General features: G+C 48.9%; 5 protein-coding genes across 7 annotated transcripts; 2 read left to right on the top strand and 3 right to left on the bottom strand.

Moving 5' to 3' along the window:
• Positions 1-1,441: 1,441 nt before the first annotated feature.
• Positions 1,442-2,558, top strand: LOC120456480 (extensin). Its single transcript, XM_039643344.1, has one exon. The coding sequence runs from the start codon at positions 1,453-1,455 to the stop codon at positions 2,551-2,553; it is 1,101 nt and encodes a 366-aa protein (XP_039499278.1). The 5' UTR covers positions 1,442-1,452; the 3' UTR covers positions 2,554-2,558.
• A 684-nt stretch (positions 2,559-3,242) lies between these two features.
• Positions 3,243-4,533, top strand: LOC120456773 (gustatory receptor 8a). The gene is made up of 3 exons (XM_039643770.1): positions 3,243-4,100; positions 4,159-4,400; positions 4,459-4,533. Exons 1-3 carry the CDS (start codon positions 3,260-3,262, stop codon positions 4,531-4,533), a joined length of 1,158 nt encoding a protein of 385 aa, XP_039499704.1. The 5' UTR covers positions 3,243-3,259.
• A 171-nt stretch (positions 4,534-4,704) lies between these two features.
• Positions 4,705-8,242, bottom strand: LOC120456102 (protein GPR107). 2 transcript variants are annotated; one of them, XM_039642708.2, is made up of 8 exons: positions 7,893-8,242; positions 7,708-7,818; positions 7,501-7,646; positions 7,173-7,437; positions 6,579-7,079; positions 6,390-6,523; positions 6,061-6,328; positions 4,705-5,767 (listed from the first exon to the last, which is right to left on the bottom strand). In XM_039642708.2, the coding sequence occupies exons 1-8, from the start codon at positions 8,001-8,003 to the stop codon at positions 5,180-5,182; spliced, it is 2,124 nt and encodes a 707-aa protein (XP_039498642.1). In that variant the 5' UTR covers positions 8,004-8,242; the 3' UTR covers positions 4,705-5,179. The 2 variants fall into 2 exon arrangements, with proteins under 2 accessions (XP_039498642.1, XP_039498641.1); XM_039642707.2 differs by having other exon boundaries at positions 6,579-7,437.
• A 279-nt stretch (positions 8,243-8,521) lies between these two features.
• On the bottom strand, positions 8,522-11,916 carry LOC120455319 (glutamate receptor ionotropic, kainate 3). The gene is made up of 5 exons (XM_039641393.1): positions 11,796-11,916; positions 11,587-11,736; positions 11,047-11,432; positions 10,734-10,913; positions 8,522-10,662 (listed from the first exon to the last, which is right to left on the bottom strand). Exons 1-5 carry the CDS (start codon positions 11,857-11,859, stop codon positions 8,635-8,637), a joined length of 2,808 nt encoding a protein of 935 aa, XP_039497327.1. The 5' UTR covers positions 11,860-11,916; the 3' UTR covers positions 8,522-8,634.
• Positions 11,917-12,059: 143 nt separating this feature from the next.
• Positions 12,060-18,728, bottom strand: LOC120455318 (titin). Of its 2 annotated transcripts, XM_039641391.1 has the most exons (8): positions 18,385-18,728; positions 18,160-18,327; positions 17,925-18,099; positions 17,552-17,855; positions 16,496-17,467; positions 13,543-16,420; positions 12,780-13,479; positions 12,060-12,657 (listed from the first exon to the last, which is right to left on the bottom strand). In XM_039641391.1, the coding sequence occupies exons 1-8, from the start codon at positions 18,428-18,430 to the stop codon at positions 12,504-12,506; spliced, it is 5,397 nt and encodes a 1,798-aa protein (XP_039497325.1). In that variant the 5' UTR covers positions 18,431-18,728; the 3' UTR covers positions 12,060-12,503. The 2 variants fall into 2 exon arrangements, with proteins under 2 accessions (XP_039497325.1, XP_039497324.1); XM_039641390.1 differs by having other exon boundaries at positions 13,543-17,467.
• Between the last annotated feature and the right edge of the window lie 285 nt (positions 18,729-19,013).

A 19,013-nucleotide genomic window follows, 5' to 3' on the forward strand; every position in this document is an offset into this window, starting at 1 on the left:
CGATTTTCTGTTTAATTTTCACGCCAAATGAAAAGCGTGTGAACCGAGCAGCTAATATATTCATTAGCGAATTATAGATTGGTTTTGGGGTTCAGTTCTCAATTTTCAGACTTTAAATCAGGCAAATTCAATGCGAATAAATTATATTTAAGCAATATTTTAGTTCTCAAAATATACATGCATTCAATCCAGATGCCACTTGCATATTAATTGTATTGTTTTTCGTTTGACATTGTTTGCTATATGAGAGAGATTTCCAAGTGGCCCACAATCGCGATGATAATGATACTGAACATGATGATCGTGATAATGATGTAGCAGAGCAACTTTCTCAGTTTATTTTTTTCCCCCCCCCATTAGCATCACAATTAAATGTTTTTATTAATTTCGTAGCGCGAAACTGAAAATTAGTATTGGCGATATGCGCCGATATTATATAAGTGAGAATATCGATTAGGTATGAATGAACACGGTAATTTCCCCGATAATTTCGATAGCTCGGCTCGAACAGATAGGGTCGCTTTCATTATTCAATTTGTATTAACTTTCGATCGTTGTTGTTTGGCTGGCGGCTAGAAAAATGTATGCATCCCATTTCAATAATAATGAAAACAAAAGTTAAAACAAATAAAACCCACAAAAACCACCGCTAGTTTCGGTGCGAAAGAGAAAGGGCGCGGGGCGCAGAGCGAGCGAGTGAGATAGAGAGATAGTGAGATGCCGTCGAACGGTGATTGCAAGAAAATGACATTTTACAGTTGCCCCAAACACTCCCCTACACTCACCTGCGTTTGGGGCATGTCGGAATTATGACACCGTTGGTAGCGCATCACCGAAAAAACCCAAAAAAACGAAATATCACTCATAGATTCATTAATGTTCGTAAGTATATAAAAAAAATTAATAAAAATATCACTTTTTTCTACACGATTTCATTACAATGGCCCATAGACGGCAGAAACTGATATAAATGCAAAATTATTTAATAATTTATTGTGATCAGAAAGAAAAGCTTGATTCAAAGTTGAACATTCCAAACTGCGTAACAAATGGAAACTTTATATTCGAGTTCTTAAGTAATATCACTTTAATGCGTTCTTTTTGTACAAGAACTAAGCAGATTGCTTTTATGTAACTTATTTAGATAAACAAATCAATTGGAAAATAAATGAATAAAGTTACAGGATAGCTTCTATAACAAATATGATTTTATAATAATAAAAAGAAGGTAAAAAGAGAAAAAAACTCCATTATTAATGTGCACAAGAAGAATATGCATATACTTACAGAGGGCATTCGAAGGTCGACGCAGGGCAAGGTGGCATCCATTTCACCCGAGGGCTCCGTAGGTCAAGATGCTTGTCGTCGCCAGCAGTGGCTGTTGTATATAAATTTTGACAAAAGAAAGACTTCGGTTTAAACCAATTTTGGCAAGGCGGCGGCCATAAGGCGATGACCACTCGACGCGACGACATGGCATGGATTAGCTGCCGTTCCCATCTGCTGGTGCCACTGATCTCAGTGCTGCTGATACCCCTGGTCGCGGGATTCGGCAACGAGTATGTCCACATCAAGGTGCATGTGCCCAAGGAGGAGTCGGCGGCGGAGGAGTCGCCGCCCAAGGTGATCCACCATTACCACCACCATCCGCATCCGCATCAGTTATTTCGCAATCGCGGACGAGCACGTCCCAAGCCCAGTCCCCTGCTGGAGAGCGTCATTCTCACGGATCTGGACAAGCCGCTGCACATGAGCGAGCATGCGGACTATCTGAATCACGCCAAGGAGCTGGCCGACCACCTCACGGAGACGTATGCCAGGAAGGCAGCTCCACCGCCACCACCGCCGCCGCCGCCCAAGAAGAAGGTCAACACCTATACGATCATTGAGGAGCAGCACCGACCACATGGCTATGACTACGAGGAACACCATGAGCCCAGTGTGGAGACGTATCGAGTGATTGAGTCGCGGCCCAAGCCGCAGCATCATCATCACAGTCACCACCATCCGGTGGAGGAGGAGGAGGAGGTGGACGATGATTTTGGCTATCACTATCCGAGCGGGGGAAAGCATCATCATCAGACTGGCGCCTATGCGGAGCCTGCGCCCGTGGAGGAGCACGTCGACCAGGAGCCGGATACGGGTTATAAGTACTCGCCACCCAGTCACGCCTACATCCCGCCCAGCCACGGTCACGCCCAGCGGAACTCCAAGCAAACCAGGGCACCAGCCTACACTCTCGAAGCTCCGCAGGAATCCTCCTTTGGATACGATTACTCGCGACCCTCGGCCGGAAGTAGCACTGACTTCCGGCCATCCGTTCAGGTGCCAACCAGTGACCCGTACGGCGAGGAGGAACCGGCGGACACCTATGGACCACCGCTCACGGCCACAAGACGTCGCCGGCCATCCCAGTCCCTCGTGGATTGGCCCGAGGCCAAGGGCTTCAACAGTGCCGCGTCGGAAACGTACAGTGGCGTCGATAGTTACAATGTGGGTCATGTCCAGGGCTACGGATCCAGTGGCTACCAGTACAGGGGGCCCTATCTGTAGGTGTACCAACAGCCCGCCTAATCTAAGATCTATTTATTGCATTTTTTTTCGTAGCTTCGTAAGTTGTATTAGTATCAGTTTTAAGATTTAAGCGATAAATAAAGAAATGTTAATAGACACTGAAAGAAATGTTATTACACTTTTCGGAAAATAGTTGACACAAATCAAACTCCTTTGGAATATCGATTAAATGTTCATGTTTTCTCAGTTTATAGTGCACAAACACCACTTGGGAAAACCACTTATCGAGTAATAAATATAGTTGCGGAAATAAAAAAGAGACTGTCCAATAAATATACAAATTATGATCTTGAATTCGAAAATTGGTTGATTTAAGCACTAAAAATAAATATTCTAATGGTCCAAGAGTGAAATGCACCTATTTTTGTTATTGATTTCAACCTTAGATACCGGTTCACTCAGCCATGGGAATTTAAGTATGCTACTAAATGCAATTATCCTAAGCCTTCATTCTACTTATAAAACCATTAAACTATAAAACGTAGACTGTAGGTACAATCAATCTGTAGTTTCTGGTTATTTATATACTTATAAATACGGAAATCGAGAAAGGTACATGGATCACTGTTCTCGGTGTATTTGAGAAAACCACTTAGGCTAATGGATTCGTCGGTCCTTTAAAAGGGAGATAGACCCAGGGATAAGTACTAGCCATCTAAAGGGTCTAGCTTTCGCGTAGTCAACGATGAGTGGCCGTCTGGGTCGGGTTCTGCAGTTCCACCTGCGGCTCTACCAGGTGCTCGGCTTCCATGGGCTGCCGTTGCCGGGTGATGGGAATCCGGCCAGGACTAGGAGGCGCCTGATGGCGTGGAGCCTGTTCGTGCTCATTTCGCTGAGTATCCTCGTACTGGTGTGCCTTTTCAGCGGCGAGGAGTTTCTCTATCGCGGCGACATGTTCGGCTGTGCCAATGACGCCCTAAAATACGTATTCGCCGAGTTGGCCATGCTGGCCATATATCTCGAGACGCTGAGCAGTCAGCGGCATTTGGCCAACTTCTGGTGCCTTCACTTCAAGTTGGGCGGCCACAAAGTGGGTTTGGTGAGCCTGCGCAGTGAGTTCCAGCAGATCCGTCGCTATCTGATATTCCTGTACGCCGCGATCTGCGCCGAAGTGGCGATCCATTTGGTGTTGTGGCAGCTCCAAGCGCTGACCCATCACATGTTGCTCTTTTGGAGCACCTACGAGCCGCTCGTGTGGCTGACGTATCTGCGAAATCTGCAGTTTGTGCTGCACCTGGAGATGCTTCGGGAGCACCTGAACGCTTTGGAACGCGAAATGGGACTCCTGGCGGAGTACTCGCGATTCGCCAGCGAAACGGGCAGGAGTTTTCCCGGATTCGAGAGTTTCCTACGACGACGATTGCTGCAGAAGCAGCGCATCTATAGCCAAGTGTATGACATGCTCAAATGTTTCCAGGGTGCCTTCAACTTCTCCATCCTCGCCGTCCTGCTGACCATCAACATCCGCATCGCCGTGGACTGCTACTTCATGTACTACACCATCTACAACAATGTGCCCAACAATGGTGACTTGGTGATCTATCTTTGAGATGTATCATGTCTATATAGAGTATCATTTTACAGATTACTTCTTAATCGTGCCCGCCTTGTTCGAGATTCCCGCCTTCATATACGCTTCGCAGAGCTGCATGGTCGTGGTGCCAAGGATCGCCCACCAGCTGCATAATATTGTCACTGACTCCGGCTGCTGCAGCTGTCCTGATCTCTCCCTGCAGATTCAGAACTTTTCGCTGCAGCTCCTGCATCAGCCGGTACGAATCGATTGCCTCGGACTAACAATTCTGGACTTCAGTCTTCTAACTCGGGTGGGTGGACATAACCCGTCGAGTAATGGCTTCACATTTAACCACTATCCCATTCCAGATGGCCTGCTCCGTGGGCACCTACATGATCTACACCATTCAGTTTATACCGAAGTTCGGCAACACCTATATGTAGGACATCCTTAAAAGTGGAACATAATTAGGTCATCTTAATGGTGATGCATATATATAAGTTGTCATTGAAACCTCTAGAGATTGAACAACTAGCATATCTCTGTCATATTGAGATCACTATTTGGTGTTTAGTCTCCACAAGTTTCAGTCACAGCTCAAATCAGATTAGATCTTGGGTTTACATATTAAAGCTTTGTTATATTCATAAAATTATAAGTAATTACATAGGTGTATTTATTTATATGTATATGTTTAGTTTATGTATATCTTAAACCAAGGATAGGGCCTGGGTGTCACAAGCGGTCCGTTAAGCGGATTCATTATATATTTACAAGGGTTCCTTGGCTAGCGACTGGACGGGCACTGGTGGAGGTGGTGGTGGAGCATTTGGTGCCCACCAAACGTAGTGCCGACGTTTCCCTATACAAGTTCACATGCTGAGATTATTCCCTCCATTGCCATCGCATTTGTTTTGTTTTCCTTATTTATGTCTCGTAAGATGCGCTGAACGTAAAATATATATTTTAAAGTAAAGGTAAAGTACTAGCTCAGAATATGAGTCCCATCCAAGACTCCCGGGGACTACAGACTACGGACTTATGCAGGGAATATTGGTGATGCAGGTCAATTGGCTTCCCTTAAAGGGCTTAATCGTACTCATGGCTTGATTCCCGCTTTGCAATCAGGTTCTCGCGCTCATCATCGTTGCCCTCGATGATGGTGATTCCGCCCAAGCTGTTTCCGTGATTCCGGTTTAGCTGCTTCACCCGGTGCACCGTTTCCGTGAGCCCAGATTCGGTAAGCACCTCCACCTCGTCGTCGTCCTCGTCTTCGTCCGGCACAGTGAAGTATGGATGCGAGGATACTGGACGGAATTTGTAACCAGTCAGCACAAAGAACACGTACGTGGCCATCTCCCGGAACATCTCGTCTAGCCAGGCGTACTGGAACACCACCGTCATCTGCAGCAGGTCGACGATGATCCGCGTGAAGTAGATATAACACACGATCATGATGTAGAACTGGCGGAACAGCTTCAGCTTGCGCAAATTGATAGCCGCCTTGCCATCTGTCGCAGAGGCCTCATGCAGATGTCGGATGGACCACACGATCGGAAACAGGATGGCGCCGCAGCATAGCAGATCCACGAAGAAGAAGATGTTGTGCCAGGTGCGGAACTCGGCGTCGCTTTGGTCAGACTCGTCCGTAATGATCTGGGCCACGTTGGCCAGAACCTGCAAGCGGAAAATAATGAATATACGTTTAATAGTTTACTTTTAGTAAACGTTCTTCGAATTTCGCCTTTTTTCGCCCTAATCATCAAATTAACCACTAAAGCTTTAGGAATCACGCTATCTACTCTATTGACAAACAAGTTTAATTCACCGTGAACGTGACGAAATAAGCGCCTCGCAATAAAAATAACTTTCAAAGAAATATTTTGATTGCTGATGACTAATTAGAAATGTTTCAGTTACTATGCGTTGCCGTCTTAGCTTGGGCAATTATAAAACAATTTAAAATTCACCTGCAGTGGGATCACGATCATGAAAATCTTCTTGTCCTTGTCAGAGAGAATGTGCTTGATAAAAGTCCAGCCAGTGCCAATCAGAACGATGGTGATGAAGAGCACGGCGCCCTTCAGCAGGTGGGCAATGTAGTAAAGGATGGCCCAGGTCTCCACATGCTCGCCCCGCTTTTCGATGAAGTGATAGTTGATCGAGTGGAACATCAGTGAGAGCGACTTAAGGAAAACCAACACGGCCATCAAATAATGGATTTTGTACACAGTGTGCCTGCCGCAAAGAAATCACAATTATTATTTCCGCAATTCCCAGACCATTCACTTATACTCACTTGCTCTTCTTCAAAATGAAAACCCAGAAGAGGCCGGAGAGAAAGAAGAGCAGGCTCATCATAAAGTACAAGGCTGGCAGGGGCATTTCTCCAGCCGACAGGTAGTTGCCATTGTTGTTTTCCTCAATGTCCACCTAAAAGGTCAGTCACATTAGATAAGATCCAAGTGGAACAAGTGCTGTTACTCACATTGAAGGACATTATTTTTGAGGTGTGATAATTGGGACAGGCGTGGAAGTAAAGGTTGTACAGGCCCTCATCACTGGGCGTGGCCACCAACATTGAGAAGTTAAAGCTGTAGTAGTTGACTTTATCGATGGTCTCCCTGACCAGCGGCATGGTCGAATCCTTGCACAGGTTTTCTTGCGATTGCTTAAAGGAGTCGGGTCCATACGAATCTTCTTCGGAATCGTCCTCGTGGGGGAAGGGGTTTCCGAGAGCTGTGTCCGTATCGGTGTTTCCATTTTTCACATCCACTTGAGTATCATCTTGGGACGGCGCAGCTGCTGGACCATTCACGGCCGGTGGTGGAGCTGGGACTTTTGGCTCCTCCACTGATTTTTGTTTTGCAGGGGTTTCCTCTTGTTTGGCGGGGGTTTCATCTATTTTAGAAGGGGCTTCCTCCTGCTTCTGTTCACTCTTAACGGCTTCCTCCACTTTAGGGGCGGCATTGGGTGGGCGAGGCAGCTCCTGTTTGTTAGAAACATTCTGATTGGCAGCCACTTCTAGGTTAGGAACAACCTCCTCTTTGATAGCCTCAACTTTCTGGGCCGGAGCATCTACCTTGGGGGCACCTTCCTCTTTGGGCAGCTCAATTTTGCCCGCAACCGCAGCAGGCGAGGAGGATTTTAAATCCGCCGGTTCCTGCTCCAAGGGATCCTCCATGGACTCATCTGGACCTTCGACGGAGAAATCTTGGGCAGCGCGGGTTTGCCGAAACAGAACCGAATCGCTGACCTTGGCCATGTGTGGGTTTCGCTTGGTACTGGACGGGATTTGGTTGTAGATGTGCATATTGTGCCATTCCGGGGAGCATTTAACACGAACTCTGCAGAAAAAGGGGTATCACATGAGACAGATCTATGTACAAAAATAGAGAGAGGTTACTTACTTCAGCTCCTTGAGGTCCAACACGAAGAATAGAATAGGTCCGCTGATTTGGTTTTTAGGTGATTCTTCCAAAATGCATTTGTTTTGATGCGAGTCCAAGTAGGGATTCAGCTGGTCAATAGTGGTCTTGTCCAGCGACAGACCCATCTGCAAGAGAGAAAGCTGGTCAGAGGAGGAACTGGTGGATGCCATAGCCGGGATAACCTACCAGATCTGTAGGCTGTTCATCGTCAAAAGTCAGCTTGCTGAGCTGCACATCCAAGTGACCATTAGTGTAGAATCCAAAGGTGCTGAGTGCGATATACTGACGACGGTCATTCTGTGGGTAAATCAGAAAACATGGTAAACTATGAGTCAGTTGCTCCCGGATGGCAAGGATGCCCCCCAACTTACCCTCACTTCCAGGTGATGCTTTCGCCCAAGGACCTCCAGTGGGGCCCAAAGAAGCGACACCAGTGCCGCCAGCACCACTATTGATTTAATATCCCCGCCGGGAGCCCACATATTTTCGTATTTTCAACGAGTTTTCCGCTCTTATTCTTCGGCGACGTCTCGTGGCACTTTTGCTCCACAATTCCGGGCGGAACGTTCCGGCGCAGAGTTCCGCGCTAGGTGCGATCCAAAATGCGGCAATCGATTTGCCGCGACCGCCGTCACAGTTCCTATTATTCACACCTCACCTTGATTAAAACCCCAAAGAATTTTATTTTTCAGCTGGGGGAAAAAAGCTGACCTATCGGAAACTATCGTTCTTCGATATCAGCCTGCGTTACATGTTCGAACCTATCGGGGCATATCGATATAAAAATACCACACGAGTAGATCGCAAAGTAGCTTTTTCCCCGCTAAATCTGGCTATTTAATACAAAAACGGCAATTCAATTTTCAAAACACATAAAATGAAATTACATTAGCCATTTTAGATCCTTAAAAAAATCAGATGAAATATTTTATTCGATTGTGATGTTTATTTGAAAAGTGTGCAAACAAGTTTCGAAACGTTGTTTCATATCAAAACGTGATTTTAACTTGAACGCAAAGTTGTTGCCATTTTTAATATTGAAATTTAAAGTTCTACAGACTAGGTGCAGCAAGAAAAAAATATTTGTTTGTGTGGTCGACCATGTGGCCCTCCTCACTCCATGTATCCACTCTGGGTGTCGGAGGTACCGAGGTTCCTCTTTGAGTACAGTCCCTGACGCGGCTTAAACTTGCCATCGCCCAAGGTGATCCTGGCCGGGAGTTTCTTGCCCCTGAAGGTGGCTGTTTCGAAGGAGGGCGGTGGCGACACCTTCGCTGGCTTCTCATCCGCCTGCGGCACAGGAATGTGCCATGCCTGCTTCGTGTTGCTGGTTGCAGTGGGTGGAGCTGTCGAGGAATCACCTCCTGACGCCGACAACTCATCCACCGGACGCACCTGAGTTATCTCAAGAGTGTTCTGCTTCTTCTTGTAGTAGAGCACCTCCATGCCGAGGGTCATCATGGCCAGGACAAGGCCGAAAAGGGTGGCTATGAAGACGCCGCCCAAACTTTCCAGTGTGATGCCCTCCTGGTCCTCCGACAGCGGACAGTTACGCAGATTCGATTGGTTCCAGTACTTGGCCTTTAGCTCCTCAAAAAAGCGATCCTTCTGCAGCTCCAGGATGGCGTAGCTCAGCTCGTCGCCCAGATGACTACCCTGCTGGACAGCCACGGCATATGGCTGCTCGGCGAACACCTCACCCACCTCGGTGAGGTTACAGTTCCGAGTGATCTCGTACTTGATCTCCGCCGAATCGTGGATAAAGGCATAGTCGGCATTCTCGTGTGCATCCACATTGGCGAATCCCTCCTTGGCATCCGCCACCGGCTGAGAGCTATTGATGGCCAGCAGTATATGGCCATACTGCTCCTTGATCGGATAGTCCCAGATGCGGAACTTCTTGAAATCCTTGCTTGCGTTTAAGGCCAGCTCCTTCCACATTCGGTACAGCGTGTCCTCGGCGAACTTCATGTTCATAAAGTATTGATGCGTATCAGAGTCCTTTACCACGGTATAGTTTATCCGGGACTGTCGAGCCAGTTGCTCCAGCGACTGCACCGGCGTCTGCATGCGCTCCACGGTGAGGAAGGCGGCCAGATTGGCCGTAAATGTGGCCAGCATGAGCACGACGAACAGCCAATAGGCGGCCACCAGCATCCGGCCGGAAATGGCCTTGGGTGCTTCTCCTCCGCCCTGAGGCGTAAACGAGGTAAGGGCGAACCAGAAGCTCTCCCGCAGGGTGAAATCTCGGCATGCATACGGATATGCCTGGCGATTATTTCGCGAGCTGTACGGCGAGTACTTGTCCATGAACCAGATCATTATGGCCGTGCCCACCAAAGCGGCCACTATGCTCAGCCAGACCTCCACACGGAGCACGGTCATGAACTTGAACAACGATGTGCGCCGCACCGGCTTCCGGATAGCTATCGATATGCCCGTTTGCTCGTAGTACGGCGGCAGAAAGTCGATCACCTCCTCGCGCTCCGAGTACATTTTCAGTGCGGCAACGGCGAAGTCCGTTTCGCCTCGCACCAGATCACCCACCACCCCATCCCACTCGCCTCGCTCGTTCATCTCGCCCATGTGTCCCACCTCCGGGGCCACGATCTCGAACTCGAAATTTAGTTTTTGCGAGAGCCTGATCATGAAGTCGATGCAGTAGCCCTCCCAAATGGGCGAACCACTGCGATCCCGCATCAGTTCACCGGTGCGCTCCTCTCGTCGCATATAGCTCCAGGGAATGCTCTCGGCGGTGCCGATCCGAAAGAACCGACGCGCCGGACTGATGGTCTCGTTCAGCAGCCGCATCTCGCCCACCGACGACCAGGCGGCCAGATCCGTCTTCGCCTCATGCTCGGAACTGTAGTACCCGACCGATATGTTCACCGCAAAGCTGAGGCCCGGCACTGGGCTTTCGGATTTATCCTGGATCTGTGGCAATGGCGTGGCGTACGCGAGAAAGTTGCTCCAGTGCACCATGTCCAGCCAGTTGTAGTCGTCCTTCTCCAACGGATCACCCACCTCCGTGTATGAGGCAGTGGCATTGCAATCCTGGTAGATGGCAATCGGATACACTGGACTCACCTGGGCGGCATTGATCAGGCTGCGCAGCACATTCAGCAGCATGGCACGTTGCATCTGGCGGGTTAGAAGGTATCAGAATCTGAGCGGATGATGTGTCATTCAATGTGAGTGCACTCCCTACATACCGTAAACCCACTTCCGCAGTAAAGTTCCGGCATGGGCATCGATCGGCAGATGGCACGGGGACTCAATGTGAACCGGGTGCACAGTTCCGCCTGGCGCCTGTACTTAAATACCCGATCCCGAGTGTCCAAAAACACAAAGTGCCACTCCAACGGTCGCTGAAAGAGTCCAGCCTTTTGCACCTGTCGATCGATCAAAAACAGTTCTAAATTTCCTCATATTTTTTCTTTACAGTAATCAGATTTCCTAATCAGATATTCTTTAAAGAAGGAAAATCAGAATATTTCCTTTTTTAAGCGCTGGACACTTGCTCACCTTTTCAAAAATTCCATTCATGGCGGCCGCACGTGCAAATAGTGCTATATAAGATGGCGCCGGACGCAGCGATCGGATGCGGTTGAGAAAATTCTGGCCAGGATCGGTCTGACTGGCGTCCAGTATGAGTGTCCGAAAGGCATAGCCGACTAGCATCTGCTGCATCGCTTCGCCGGCATCGCGGGCATTCATGAACACCATGGCCACGTTGTTGGCCCGCTTTTGGCGCATAAAGTCGCCGAACATGTCCAGGAACGGTCGCAAGATCCGCTCCAGACGCACATAGCCAATGCCCAGGGAGCGTACCAGGTTGTAGCCCTCCTCCCAGTGGCTGTAGGTGAGGTCGATCACGGCACTGGTGCCGGCAGAGGAAAGAATTTCACAAACTGCAGAAGAGCAAATTGTTGATAAAATCTGGGATAACTTATGGTACTCGTAAATAATTAGGACTCTGTGCTTTATAATGTAATGTAGCATACTCCGTTAATTTGATTGCAAAACTCCACCTTAATGCCAACGTTTTACACCCACATTACTTACACCTCTGCATGTCCAAGCCATCTTCCGACCGGGTCAGAGTCAAGGTGGTATCGGCCACCTTAACATCAAGACGCAGTGCATCCAACTCCTTGAGAACCACCGCTATATCAGTATCGAATTCCGTCCGCTGAACGGGCTCAATCCAAAAGGCTTTTAGGAGTAATCAGAAATTTAGCAACCGATCGAGGCGAATTTCCAAGAACACCCACTTATCTTGAGAACTTCCGAGCCGGCCAAGCGAAGTGCGAGAAAAAGAACCAGCAGTAGCTCCATGGCCAACCGATTGCAGACACTTCTCGCAGGGATTTAAGTCCTTGCGATGTCACAAGTCGGACAACAGCCGCAATTGCTGTCCAATTAGCCCAATTATATGATGGCGTGCGGTGCCCATCATTGCTCAATATGCATATTTCAGCAGCTGGAAATGACAGTATGCGACAGCTAGAGTTCCATTCCCACGAAAAGTCAAAGGATTGGCTTGGTTAATTCCTTATATTCTCTTTATCGGATAGAGTACAAAATCAAATCATAATATTTTGTTCGGGCAGCGCCTTAGTAATACAAAAAAAACGGCTCTTAACAATTAAATCAACTGGCTATCAATATACAGCGCTATATATTTCTATATATGTACGAATGTGAATAATGAAACATAAATTAGTGATTCTTCTGGGATTCTCTTGTGAATGTTGTGTGAGCAGGTGGTGCTGCTCCGTCTAAGCTTACAGCGATAAAATAAATACTTTAATATTAAGGATCCTTGGTGCACACAGTAATTAAATTCACTTCAAAACTGACTCATTCACTACGCCTAACAAGAGAGCTTAAAAAGCTGAGAGATGTACTCCCGTGATTGCCAACGAACGATGTTCTAGATGTACATGATGTACATGATAACAATTTCAATGGAGCTGGAATCAGGTGCCGTGGAGGTGCGAGAGTATCGACTCGATGTCCTCGATCTCCACGCTGTGGTTCTCGCTCTGCGGCTCCTTCTGCTGCGCAGAGTTCTCCGAGGTTTCCTCGCCTCCAACTTCGCTGCTGCTGGTCTCTGCTATCGAAGCTGAATTGCTGTTTGGATGAAAGAACGGTATTATTATATTGGAAACTGATTCTAATTGATAAGTATACAGAAATAAAATGCATATTTTCATTACGCTTGTTTTTGTTATATATGTATGGTTACCACTTACATGGTGGCCACCTCCAAATCGTTCTCGTCTTGCGGATCACTCTTGGACGGAGGCTTCTCCACCAGCGGCGTAGACGTGGCCGAAGGCTGTATTCCAGCAGCAGCAACTTCTGTTCCCGTTCCAATACCGCTTGTACTTGCACTTCCCCCTGTTGCTCCAGTCCCTCCACTATTGCTGGTCAGGCGGCGTATCCGCTTCTTGGGTATATTGCGAATGGCGCTGGCCACTGGTTGGCCCAGATAAAGCACCTGGGCACTGGCTATGCGCAGTGTATGCAGCTGGTCGTCATCGGTCATCAAGCGCATCTGGTAACTTTTGAAATAGCTCGATGGCTGACGTATCATCGGATTGCTGGACTTGGGTCCATTGTCCGCATATGTAAAGTCAAAGGTAAAACGCTCCTGGCTGCTGCTCAGGCACATGTCCTGCTCGAAGTCGCTGTCTTCGGGATCCGATTCGGATTTAGACGGCAGTGGATTCTGTTTGGTTTCTTGTATTGGTTGTTGGCTTTGCTGCTTTTGCTCTGGGGATCTCTGCGTGGATTCCGCCTCGGCCACCATGGGCAGTGCCGGGGCGTCGGTTGTGGAGGAGGGCACTCTTGCCTCGACACGCTTCTTGGCCGGTTTCTTGGTATTTGTCTTGGTGCTCGTCTTCGTTGTACCTCCGTCAGTGGGTTTGGAGAGATCTTCCGGGGCAGGAGCTAGTTTTTAAAAGACAACATATTAATTTATAATACACATTACATTCGATTTTAAATACTTACTTTTATTTTCGACTAGGCGCGAGGATCGACGCATACATATCTTGGTCGTCTCCCCGTTCTGTGACTTCTTCGGGCGTCCACGCTTTCCAGGCGCAGGCTGTGCCGCAATTTCAACCGCTGCTCGATTTACTTTGGGTTTGATTGCAGTCGTTAATGGCTCCTGTTTTTTGGCAGAAAGATTGAGGGCCATGAGCAGGGCGGGATCCAGTTTGCTAGCTGGTGGATCTGCTGGCGCATCAATGGGGGCAACGACTGGCGGAACAGGAGCCTCTGTGGACTCTACTTTCTGATTTGGTTCTATCTGCTTTCTAGCTGCTTTTGTTTTCAGTGGCTCGACGTGCTCTCGCTTTTTCGGAGATTTTTGAGTGCTTGGATTGGCCAATTTGGCATTTTCACGCATTGCAGTGAGCTTCTTGTTGGCAGTCTTTCTGCCTTGAGCTTTCATCGGTTGCTCCTTAAACTTGGCCATTACACGTTGGCGCTTCTCGTCCAGCTGCTGGCGTTGGTGTTCCTGACGGATTGCAGAGGCCGTTGAAGGAGCGGCGAATATAGGGTCTAATGCCTCTGGCGGTGGCGGCGGAGGAGCAGCTGGAGGAGTTATAGGAAGCGGCGGAGGCAGAAGAGGAGCAGCCACCGGTTTAGGAAGTGCGGGTTTTCTTCGCTGTTCTCCACTGGTATCCGCCTCCTGCGTCTGCTCTTTGCTTGGTGTCAGCCAATTCCGGATAGGATATCGGACCTCGCCATCCTGGCTAACTAACTGACCTGGTTGACTGTCGACAGCCAACATGGGGAGAACTGCATCCTCAGAACCTGCTGCTTTCAGCCACTCTTCGTCTTCCGTGCTGCTGATATTCGATAGGCTGTCTATGCTTAGTAGCACTTCCTTTTCCTTGCTGCACTTTTCCTCGACATCATCGCCCTCTGCCTCCTCCTTACTGCTTTCCTCCTTTTCGCTGTGAGAACTTTGCGAGGATGAGGAACTTGATGATGAACTGCTGGAGGAACTTGAGCTCGAGCTGGAAGAGGACGAAGAACTGGTTGCCGAGGAGCTAGAATTACTGGATCCCTCAATGATAGCCTCGGGCAGCCCAGGCAGAAGTTTATAGTGCGGAAGCTGCTGCTGATCGGAGGGAAAAGAGCCAGCGGCAGCAGATTCCGCACTGTCCACCGCCTCGCTGCCAAAGGATCGAACACGTCGTAGGACGGTGGGCTCCAGGGATAGGACAACGGGTTGCTTCTCAGCATCTGGAGTCTTTTCTAAAATCGTTTCCTTCTTTCCACCATCGTTTTCAGTTCCCGTAACATGTTCTTCTATCTGCCTCTCTGGTCTTTTCGGTGTTTCCTTATTGTCCTCGGGATGTTCATCCTGCTGATTGGAACTTTCCTTTGTTGGACTTTCCACTTCTTTCAGATGTTGATCCTTCTGTTGCGAAAGCTCTTCCGCTGCTTCTACTTTTTTCTCCTTTATCTTAGTCCGAACCTTAGGCTGTTTCTTCTTCTGCAGATCACCCCACTGTTGTAGTGCGCACTGCGCATTTGCATCGGTGTGTTCCGCTTCATCCGGACGATAATAGGAACTGCTTGAAGAGTATTCAGTCTTGGCAGCACTGCCTATCGGAGTACCGGGCATCTGCCCGAAAGGTGTCAATCGAAATCCGGGTGTGATGGCGCTCAACTGCGGCGTATCCATAATACTTTTGGTATCCGAACCAAAGAGAAAGCTGCTACTGGGCAACTTGCCATATGGCGTGTCCAGAGGTGGAATGGCCATGCCTGGAGTGGGTGGAATTATAGCGGCTCCAGCGCCACCTGTTTCCTTTGATGTGGCGTCATCTACTGTGGCACCGCTTGCTCCGGCTCCAATGGGCGATGCTTTAAACGGAGTGTCCAGGAGCATGGCCATGTTCGGCCGCGACAGTTCTGCCGCTAGAGCCTTTACTTGCTCCTGATCCTTTGCATGATTCTCTCCCAGTTCACTTTTCTTCTTCTGATCCTTTTCCTCGTCCTCCACTTGGGTTTCGTCTATGGTTTCTTCTATGGTTTCGTCTATGATTTCCTCTTTTGCCTCAAACACCTTCTTCTTTTTCAGAAGCTTTGGTTTCTGAGGTGTGATAATCTTGATGTTGATCTTCTCGGTAGAATCCCCAACACTGCGCTGCGGTTTCTTCGCCGGATTCTTGATCTCCGCTTTCGCCTTGACCATTGAAGCTTTTCGTGCTCTCGACGAAGCTGAATTGGGTGTGTCCTTCTTCTTTGGACGCCTCGAACGACCAGGGGCCTTCCCCTCTTCGCGCTTGGAGTTAATCTCACGCAGCCGATTTTCAAGGTCAGAATTAGAGCCATGCAACTGGCGCTGCCAGGCGGCCATATCGTTTTCTACAACTGCGTCTCTGGTGGTGGAGCCTATCTCTGGCTTTCCTTCTACTTTCTGCTGCTCCTGGAGATTCTCTTTGCTGGCCTCAGCGCTGTCATCGTGAGCGGACGAAGATGCGCTGCAGGTAGGGTTATTCTTGGGTACATTTTTCGGCTGATCTTTTTCCGTCTTGTTTTCCGATTCCGCCTGGGAGATGATCCGCTTGCAGGCCTTGACCGCCGCCTGTCGCTTCTGTTTTCGTTTGGGCGTGGCCACCAACGGCGGAGCTGGAGCTGCTGACGGGGCGGCAACTGGAGGATGGGCTCTAATCACCGTCTGATTGCTGCACTCCTCCATGGCGAAGAGTGGTGGCACTCCTCCAAGTCCCTCATTTGAGCTTAGGTCGCAGGCTGCATGGATGATCTCCACGTGGTTAATAATTGGCTTCTCTTGGGCTTTGGCCAGCAAACCAGGGCGCCTAGTGGAGAGCGGCGTATTGGGATGCAGGACGCCACCAGTAGGAACCTTTGGGGAAAAAGTTAATGTTCGTACATGCGAGGTTCTCTTTCGTGGAGTGGATAAGCTACGAAAAGCCTTTACATTGATTATTCCCGCCGTCGATGGTGTCACTCTCTCCATAACTTGTCTTGAAGAATCCAGGGATGCGGGTGGAAACTTTCGTTGTTCCTCCTCCAGTTGAACTTCCGGTGGCTCTTTTGGTGTCGCTCCCCTGGCCGCCTTGTTGTCCACTTTAGTCGCTTCTTTTATCAACTGGGCTGGAGGAATAACGCTTGTGGGAGGGTGTTGTTTCTGGGCACTGTTGATAATAATGGAATTGGGGGGCAGCTGATTGGCAGACAGAGTAATCGGCTCCGGCAGTGATATCTCTATGTGCGAGTCATCAATGTTGGCAAAGGCGTCCGGCCCGAGTTGCTGGGCTACCCACTCGTTGTTCACCAGGAATGGAAGATGCGACAGCAATCCACCGTTTGAGAGGTACATGGGAAACGTCAGCTGCCCGGTGGTGGCGTCCACACAAACCTGACCAGCAGCCGTCGCCTCCACCTCGCTGAGCATTGACGCTGGGTCGGCAAAGTTTAGATTGAGGCCTTCGCTTGTAAAGCTGACATTGGACGTATCCAAACCAGCAACCATTTTTTGAACACTCTCGTTTGAGTTCAGTACGATAAGCTTGGAGATGGAGAAGTTGGGATCCGCATTGGTTCCTGCGGTGGCTGCAACTGCGGTGCGAATGATGAGCGGGGTTTGCGGTGGCACGGGATCCATCGACTGTTCGGTCGGAAGCACATCTCCAGCGGCAGCGGGAACAACAGCATCAGCAGGGTCTTCCTCATTTGGCGGTGGATCATCCCCAATTACCACCTCCTGTATGATGCGATCGAACGAGGGATCCTTTTCGGTGGCCTCCAGTATGTTCTTTACTAGACCGTCCAACATGGCGTCACAGCTTACCGACGGATTGGTAACAGTCACCGTTTGCAGCGCTACGTTAATATTCTTTACCAGCGTCTCCTGGAAGTCCTGATTCTTAATTATCGCACTAGCCAGTTCCTGGAAAAAACGTAAATCGGATTAGTGTTGATTTTAAGAAAACATGATATTGCATCACATTAGGCAGACAGTTTTCCAACTTACAGGCATGCTTTGCGGTGTGAGCGCGAGAGGATTAGGCTCGGCACGACCTTGGCGCGGCGTGGAATTGTTGCGCGGACCAGGACCATTTGCGGGAGGTAAGTCCTCCTCCTCCTCCAAGTCTTCGGTGGCCGTGGTGCTCTCGCCATCCTCCTCCTCCAGTTCCGCGTCGCGGTCGTCCTGGCTGCCAAGGAAACTAGACCTGATCTTGTCGCGGTTGATGCTGCAGTAAAAGTGTGGCGGCAGCAGACGCGGTCGCTTGCTGAACGAAGGCGAGGAAATGCTGTTCACGGGGGAATGGGTGCGTCTGGGGAACAAGGGTAAGAAAGCAATGAGAATTCAGATGTATTTGTGTCAGGGAAAAATCTATAATTACAAGCGCCTTCTCTTGCGATGCGACTGCGATATGATGGTCTCGCCTGGGGTGCTGCTTTCGTTGGTACAGCTACTCTTTTCGCCGGTGGCTATCAGTTCGCTGACCCGTTCGGACAACTTGAGCTGCTGCAGCTGCATACGCGTCTCTAACGGCAGCTTCTGCACGGCACCGGACACTGGAAAAGATAAATTTTCGGTCAGCCTTAGAAGAAAGCCTGGGAAGCGTGCGAACTTACCCAAGCCTGTGATCTTGACATGCTCGCAGATGATCTCCTCCAGACCCCCGTTGAGGAAGTTGTGCGTCTGCAGGCCCTGTTTAAGGGCCAGGAACTCGTGGCGCAGGTGTGGCGATGTGCGACACAGAGTGTGTGCGGCCCGTTTTAGATTCTGGTTGACTAGGTAGCCTACAAATGAAACAGCATGAGTATAGAGCGTCAGGAAATCATGCAGGGAAAACTGACCCAGGACCAAGCGAGCGACATCCGAGTGCAGGACAATCGACTCCATGGCTGGACTTTGCGGCTCAGCAGAGCGTCACCATCCACTTAGCAAATTTAACACACAAGCGGCGCTCACTCGTTTTTCGCCTTCTCCTTTCTTTTTTCGCTTGCGAGAATTTAGGTTTATTGGACGCGCCTTATAATGCCCGATTATCGACTGCTGCTGGGTTGAGATTTGAATAATTAAGTAGAATCGAACCCGCGCTTTAATTCGTGAGAGAATAAACACATTTTCTCGCTTATTCGCCGACTATTTTCGTTTTGTTGTTGCTGATTTGAGCGGCGCACTGTACAACACACATAGGTTAGCATAGCATCTGTGTTTTTTTTTGCCGCCCGCCAAAACAACGCAGCAGGGTTGCCGCAGCGTCGAAATATCGATAAAGTCATTTTGCTTGGGCTTGCCTATCCCAACGTTATTAGGAACAGAAACCATAACAATGAAAAACAACGTATAGAAATGGGACAAGAGAAAAACATGTACCTTTATTAAAAAAAAATTATCAGTTTTATTGCTTCGATTGAGTTGCCTACTATGTAGTTATACGTTTTCGTATGTAAATTCCGATATTCGCTTAGCTATCGATATG

The sequence above is a fragment of the Drosophila santomea genome, chromosome X (assembly GCF_016746245.2).
Source record: "Drosophila santomea strain STO CAGO 1482 chromosome X, Prin_Dsan_1.1, whole genome shotgun sequence".
Taxonomy (NCBI): Eukaryota; Metazoa; Arthropoda; class Insecta; order Diptera; family Drosophilidae; genus Drosophila; species Drosophila santomea.